A 7,745-nucleotide genomic window follows, 5' to 3' on the forward strand; every position below is an offset into this window, starting at 1 on the left:
AGGGGGGATTATGAACGTACAGACTCAACAGCACAGCAAAGACATGACAAAACCTTGCACTCTGATTCCCCAGAGCAACATCACCCACAGCCCCATTGGGATGTGGAAATGAGGCTTTTCTGCCTGGCTCTCACTGCCTGGGAAGGTGTGGATGGAGGGAAGCAGAATCTTCAGGTGGGGCTGGGTGTTCTCTCCTCATTCTGTCCCGGATGCCATACACTGAGGTTTAACTAGAGCATCTTGCTCTGTTACAAATAAACTTGTTCCTGCAGAAGCGCTTGTTCTTTCTCACTCCTTGGCCAACCTTGCGGTTTCCTCAATTGCTTCACTAGCAATGTGTGACTCTGGGCTCAACGGGTGTGCTCCTTGCTTGAATGTTTGCACAATTGCTGGTGTTTGCTGTGTGGGACGGATCTGGGCGGGGTTCCTGGATGGTAGAATTTATAAAATGCCCTGTTTCTTCCTGCCAAAACATTTACAGCAAATGGGACGTGGGGGTTCAGGTGCCAGGGATTGGATTGTGCTTGTAACAAATCTTCTGTTGTTCAAGAGATGTGCGTAGTCTTTTAAAGGAAAAAAATCTTTGCTAGAAAGTCTTTTAAATGGCACCAGATGCCCTTGTTGGGAAAGAGGGAGGGTGAGTTACCCGTGGGACTCTCAGCTCTCAGGTTCTGTTCTGCAATTTCCTCTAAAGACAAGAGCACACAAAGGGGCTGAGAGCCAGGCAAAGCAAAGGAGAGGAAAAGGCAGCTGATGTCTCTGATACCCATGGCTAGGTTTCTGTCCGATTAAACCAGGCAGCTAAGCCCAACTCTTACTAGACAGAAGCCAAACAGAAAGATTGAAAAGAGTCTAGAAAGGGGTGGAAAGTTGGAAACTACCCAGCAGAGGGACCGTCTGAACCACAGGATGTCCCAGGATGCTGTTGAATAATGTAAAAACTCTCCTTGCAGCATGGCAGGGCTTTGGGTTTTTTTTTTTCTTTCTTGCTCAAGAATGGTTGGTGCAGACACGTGAACCTAATTGTGAAATGGACAAGGAAAGGGCAGAATGCTGGCAGGGCCCCAAGCACACCCAGCCCCACCCCTGGGAGCATTTAAATCCCAGCTGGCTCAGCTTGGGGCATTCAGACCCAGCTCTTCGACAGCACCATGAAGTCAGTGGGCGTCCTCTTCCTCCTCGTGGGGCTCCTCACCCTCTGGACTGCGCTGCCGGCTGCCACTGGGCAGAAGCGAGGTTAGTATGGAGAGTGGCTGTCTCCAGGCCTGGTCCTGGGGCAGAGGGCAGCAGGTTGCATCCCACTGGAGGCTCAACAAGGCTCTGGAATTCAGTATGTCCATGGGCTGACCCATCCCTACCTGGGCTCATTTCTCTCCCAATTTCTGTTTTCCTGTGAATAGGGGGAGAAATTATTTTCTTAACTAAACAAATTGAGTTCTGCTCTGGTTAGGCCTCAGCTGGAGTATTGTGTCCAGTTCTGGGCACCGCATTTCAAGAAAGATGTGGAGAAATTGGAAAGGGTCCAGAGAAGAGCAACAAGAATGATTAAAGGTCTTGAGAACATGACCTATGAAGGAAGGCTGAAAGAATTGGGTTTGTTTAGTTTGGAAAAGAGAAGACTGAGAGGGGACATGATAGCAGTTTTCAGGTATCTAAAAGGGTGTCATAAGGAGGAGGGAGAAAACTTGTTCACCTTAGCCTCTAAGGATAGAACAAGAAGCAATGGGCTTAAACTGCAGCAAGGGAGGTCTAGGTTGGACATTAGGAAAAAGTTCCTAACTGTCAGGATGGTTAAACACTGGAATAAATTGCCTAGGGAGGTTGTGGAATCTCCATCTCTGGAGATATTTAAGAGTAGGTTAGATAAATGTCTATCAGGGATGGTCTAGACAGTATTTGGTCCTGCCATGTGGGCAGGGGACTGGACTCGATGACCTCTCGAGGTCCCTTCCAGTCCTAGAATCTATGAATCTATGAATAAGTTCTCCCAGAAATCTGTCCCCGCATCTGTCTCTTTATCTAACAATGCTAAGATACCATGGCGAGAGGCATTAAATAAAAGCCTAAGATAGATATGTACCATGATAGTCATACTGTTCTCCTGATCATCGTATCTGATAAATAGACTTGGCAGAATTCAATTTCTATTTCTGTATAATTTTGACGTATATATTGATGTTTATTTTTAAGTATTATTTTCAATGTTTATCTATTTACATTTTCACAGCTGCAGAAAATTAAGGAGGGGGTCAGCCGGTAATATTTAGTGATAATAGACATTCCAAAAATAAAACTTTATAATCATTAAAACACAGATTGTCAACATCACATGTAAACATCCTAATAGGACAGTGAATGACATTGCCACTAGCCTGCTGGGTGGATTTCAATCAAAAATCCCCTCAGCCAATAGCAGGTTCTTTGTACTGTGACTTTTTTCTGTTACAGTGAAACCTGGGACCTGCCCAGCAGATGACATAAGGTGTATTCGGGAAGAACCTGACGAATGTGCCAGGGATGCTGACTGCAGAGGAAAAAAGAAATGCTGTCATTTCTTTTGTGCCATGCGCTGCGTGGACCCAGAAAAAGGTAAGAGACACAGCTAATGCAGAGCGTATGGTCTCATGCAGAGGGAATCTCTCCCCCTCCCGATGCACCAGGAGTTGTCTCCAGGATTCAGAGCCATCTTGGATGGGCACCTTTAGGGAGTTCAATGAACAGAACAATCCCTGTGGAGCCCTGAGGAAGAATTCCACCAGTCTAGGTGACAGCTGGTCACCCCATCTAGAGGGTATGGTCAGAGCCAGACATTGACTGAGAGGAGCTGTCTGGATTGGGTGGGGTTATGAGCAGCAGTTTGAAGCTTTTCCCGGAGCAGCAGAGGGTACAGCTAGACAGAACCAACCCCTGAGATGATAGAGACACAGCTGCATCCTTATAAGGTTGAAACTGTCACTGGAATGGGAGTTCATGGGTGGTGTAGAATTAAATAACTCCCCCTGGTACCTGGAGGCTGGGGTTAAATGTGTGTGCAGGGGGCTGACTCCAGTCCTGCCTGGACCCATCTTTCTTCAGTCCCCTCATCTCAAGGCGGCAGGTCTCCAGTCACAGGACTGCTCAGCACTTGGGTCCAACAGGGCCTGGCTCTTTGCTGACCATTCAATGTTCATTGTTCAGCTGTATTAAAACAGCGAGGAAGTATGATCCTGATGGGTTTCTGCACCACTACGAAGAGGCCTAGCACCCATGGAAAACTGATGTTTGAAATGCTTCAGGATCATGCTAATGTCAGGCTGGCGCAGAAAGGGCCAAACAGTGGAGACCGTTCTCCCAGGCTGCTGTTGAGTAACGTAAAAACTCCCCTTGCCGCATGGCAGGGTTTGGGGGTTTTATGTTTCTTGCCCAAGAATGGTCAGGACAGACATGTGAATCTGACTGTGGAATGAACAAGGAAAGAGCAGAATGCTGGCAGACCTCCGCCCAATGGCACCCCTGGGGGAGTTTAAATCCAGCTGGCTCAGCTTGGGGCGTTCAGACCCACCATGAAGTCAGTGGGCATCCTCCTCTTCCTCGTGGGGCTCCTCACCCTCTGGATAGAGCTGCCGGCTGCATCTGGGCAGAAGCGAGGTTAGTACGGAGAGTGGCTGTCTCCAGACCTGGCCCTGGTGCAGAGGCAGCAGGCTGCATCCCACTGAAGAGCAAAGAGCAGGGGCTCCACGGGGTCCTTGTATTGTGACCCCTCCAGGGCAGCAGCTGAAGATGTCCCATTTGGAAACTTACAGGTCAATACTTTGCCTTAGTTGCAGCCTTTGTGCCCAAAACATTGGGGCCTGATCTGCCAATCAGCCTTAAGGACAGATGTTAACCCTTTGATGGCCGCACCCAACGTTTTGGGTTCACAACTGCTTTTTAGACCAAGGAAAAGAGCAGCCCCTTTGTCTCTGCTCTGACCCCTGGGCCCTGCTCAATCTCCCGGGGGTAGATATGAAAACTCCCTTTTCTGTGGCATTTAGTCTAAACTGACAGTGGTGGATTATGTGTAACTCCCCTGGGTAGCAAGGGTCTGGAATTCAATGTGTCCATGGGCTGACCCATCCCTGCCTGGGCTCATTTCTCTCCCAATCTTGGTTTTCCAGTCCGGAAGAGTAGAAATTAATTTCTTAACTAAAGAAGTTCTCCCAGAAATCTTTCCCCATCTGTCTGTCTCCTCTGTGTCTCTATCGAACAATGTTAAGGTACCATGGCGAGAGGCACTATAGAAAAGCTTAGGATAGATCTATGCCCTGATAGTCATACTCACCATCATATCTGAGCAAACAATAAATAGGGGTGGCAGAATTCAATTTTCTTTTTGTGTAATATTGACAGATAATATTTGTTCATTTTTAAGGTGTCCCCCCCCAATTTTTATCTATTTACATTTTCACAGTTGTGGGAAATTATGGGGGGGGGACGCGACCAATAATTTCTTAGTGATAGAAGACATTCAAAAAAGTAAAGCTTCATAACCATTAAAACACAAATTGTCAAAACCCACATGTAAAAATATCCAAGGTAAATATCCTTAAATCAAACTCTAATCAGCCTTCAAGCTCTTATTTTTCTGACTTTGCCCATCTATAAATTGCAACTATTGATGGAAATATTTTTTGTTGGTTTGTGTGTGTACAAATCAGAGGTTAGTGACATTTACCAATAAAATATGAATCCTCCAACCCTGCTAACAAATACACATAAATCCAAACAGATGTTTTACATATAGACTGAGATACTAGAGTTTGGGCTGAGAGGTATGTTTTGTTTTTCAATGGGAAACCCCATGTCAAACAGATGAGTCTAGACAGTATTTGGTCCTGCCATGTGGGCAGGGGACTGGACTCGATGACCTCTCGAGGTCCCTTCCAGTCCTAGAATCTATGAATCTATGAATAAGTTCTCCCAGAAATCTGTCCCCGCATCTGTCTCTTTATCTAACAATGCTAAGATACCATGGCGAGAGGCATTATATAAAAGCCTAAAATAGATATGTACCATGATAGTCATACTGTTCTCCTGATCATCGTATCTGATAAATAGACTTGGCAGAATTCAATTTCTATTTCTGTATAATTTTGACGTATATATTGATGTTTATTTTTAAGTATTATTTTCAATGTTTATTTATTTACATTTTCACAGCTGCAGAAAATTAAGGAGGGGGTCAGCCGATAATATTTAGTGATAATAGACATTCCAAAAATAAAACTTTATAATCATTAAAACACAGATTGTCAACATCACATGTAAACATCCTAATAGGACAGTGAATGACATTGCCACTAGCCTGCGGGGTGGATTTCAATCAACAATCCCCTCAGCCAATAGCAGGTTCTTCGTACTGTGACTTTTTTCTGTTACAGTGAAACCTGGGACCTGCCCAGCAGATAACATAAGGTGTATTCGGGCAGAACCTGACGAATGTGCCAGGGATGCTGACTGCAAAGGAAAAAAGAAATGCTGTTATTCCCGTTGTGCCATGCGCTGTGTGTACCCAGCACAAGGTATGTAACACAGCTAATGCAGAGCACATGGTCTCATGCAGAAGGAATCTCTTCCCCCTCCCAGTGAGCCCAGGGTTGTCTGCAGGATTCGGAGCGATCTTGGGCAGGTACCTTTGGGAAGTTCAACAGACAGAAAAATCCCTATAGAGCTCAGTGTAGGAATTCCACCAGGTGACAGCTGGTCACCCCATCTAGAGACGTTGGTGAGACCCAGACACTGAGTGAGAGGAGCTGTCTGGGTTGTGTGGGGTTATGATGAGCAGCAGTTGGAAGCTCCTCCTGGAGCAGCAAAGAGTATAGCTGGACACACCCAACCCCTGAGAAGACAGTTTCAACCTCATAAGGATGCAGCTGTGTCTCTGTCACTGCAATGGGAATTCATGAGTGGTGTAGAATTAAATAACTCCTTGGAGGCTGGGGTTAAATGTGTGCGCCGGGGGCTGACTCCAGTCCTGCCTGGCCTCAACTTTCTCCATTCCCCTCATCTCCAGGTGGCAGGCCCGTAACGAGCCATCTGTCAGCAGCACAGGGTAGGCAGGAATAGCATTCAATTCACCTGTCCCTTCTCCAGCCACGCTCAGGCCAGAAGCTGCAAAGAGAGCTGCATAAAGCCATTCCACTGGCCCTGTATCAGAGGAGAAATTGCCTAGTGGGGAGAGCACTTGGCCTGTGGCCCCTATACACTCACAGACCTGGCACAGACGGCCTTCAGTGGAGGCCAGAAAAAAGGCCAGGTTGTTTTATCAGAGTCAGATCGAATAACGAGGAACATTACTGAACACAGGGGAGTGCCTGCCCATGGAAAGGGAATTACAGCTCTGGACTGCAGACACAGAGCATTGCACTGACCAGAGCTCATGACCAGGGTCAGAACATGCTGCTTTAGCTGTGAGGGACTTCGGTCCTTGGCTTCCCGGCTTCCCCAGCTGGGACACTGGGGACAAGCTGATGCTAAACCTGAACCTGATTAGATTTCAAATCCAATGGCCTCTCAGTCCTCTTAGACACACCCTTTGTACCCTAACCCCATATAGGGGCCAGCTGGGAGTGTGAGACACAAGGAGGAGGAGACAAGCATGAGAGAGGGAGCTGGGGTGCCCTGCCAGGAGGGGAAGGGAGAAGATCCTCTCCCACTGTGAATTCTGTAATAGTGGGATCCTGAGGACGCATACAGCAGACTTGGCTTGTGGGCAGGGCTCATTTGTCAGCTCTCCAGCACATACATAATCAGGTATAGCCAGCCAGACCTCCTGGGCACATGTACATCACAGAGGCTGTCAGGGTATGGCTGCCCCTAATGGGCTGCACTGAGAACGTGCTCATCCCTGGACAAGACACACAGTCCTGTACAGCACAGAGCCTAGGAGAGCCTTGTAACCCAGGCCAGGCCTGTAGCTGGGCCCTCCTGCTTTTCTGCAAAGCCTGGCCCAGGGCAGCTCAGTTTGTACAGCGCAAGATTTTCTCATGGTGCCTCTGATCACTTTTTATTTTTCCAGCATAACTCCCTGCTTCATGGATAGGCCGAGGGCATCCCGAGGACAGCGCTGACCCAGATCCCTGTGTCCTGGACTCTCCAGACCCCTGCAGGCTGTATACTGGGGCTCAAATGGAGCCTCTGGCACAATTACAAATAAACTTGTTTATGCCTCAGCTTTGCCATTGGGGATTCCTGAGTCTCATTGTCTCTCCTTCAGTTCTCTATTGAACAGTCTATGAATAATGAGTTAAGGAATGGCAGGAGCCGGGGGTGAGAGGCCAGGAGGTACATCAGGAAGTGAACGTGGTTGATTATTTAAGCTCCGGAGGCAGATATTGTAGAACGGGGCCAAATGATCTCGTTACAGCCAAAGAAAAATTCCTGACAGTATCTGTAGGCAGATCTCGCAAGGGGTGTGAGGTTCGAGGTTTGCCTGAGATCTAAACATTCCTGTTCCAAACGTCTTCTAGTACCAGAGATACATAAGGCCCTAGTCAAAATCTAGAATCCACCGAAAACAAAACCCATTAAACTGAGAGCAATGTCACTTGTGACATATCTCCAAAAATGAATACAAAATCACACACAGACAGACAGACACACACCCCGCCCCAAAGTCTCTCAGCTGGCAGCTAGAAAGCAGCTCTGTGAGGCATCCTGCAATATATCTCTCCCAGGGAACTTCACAGAAGAAGCAGGTTTTCTTCCTGGAGTACACAGAAGAGTTA

General features: G+C 47.3%; 1 protein-coding gene across 1 annotated transcript; it reads left to right on the forward strand.

Moving 5' to 3' along the window:
- Positions 1 to 523: 523 nt before the first annotated feature.
- LOC112059495 (WAP four-disulfide core domain protein 5-like) lies at positions 524 to 7,190 on the forward strand. Its single transcript, XM_024105121.3, has 4 exons — positions 524 to 1,236; positions 2,449 to 2,589; positions 5,400 to 5,540; positions 7,037 to 7,190. The coding sequence occupies exons 1-4, from the start codon at positions 1,152 to 1,154 to the stop codon at positions 7,039 to 7,041; spliced, it is 372 nt and encodes a 123-aa protein (XP_023960889.2). The 5' UTR covers positions 524 to 1,151; the 3' UTR covers positions 7,042 to 7,190.
- The last annotated feature ends 555 nt before the right edge of the window (positions 7,191 to 7,745 follow it).

The sequence above is a fragment of the Chrysemys picta genome, chromosome 13 (genome assembly GCF_011386835.1).
Source record: "Chrysemys picta bellii isolate R12L10 chromosome 13, ASM1138683v2, whole genome shotgun sequence".
NCBI lineage: Eukaryota > Metazoa > Chordata > Testudines > Emydidae > Chrysemys > Chrysemys picta.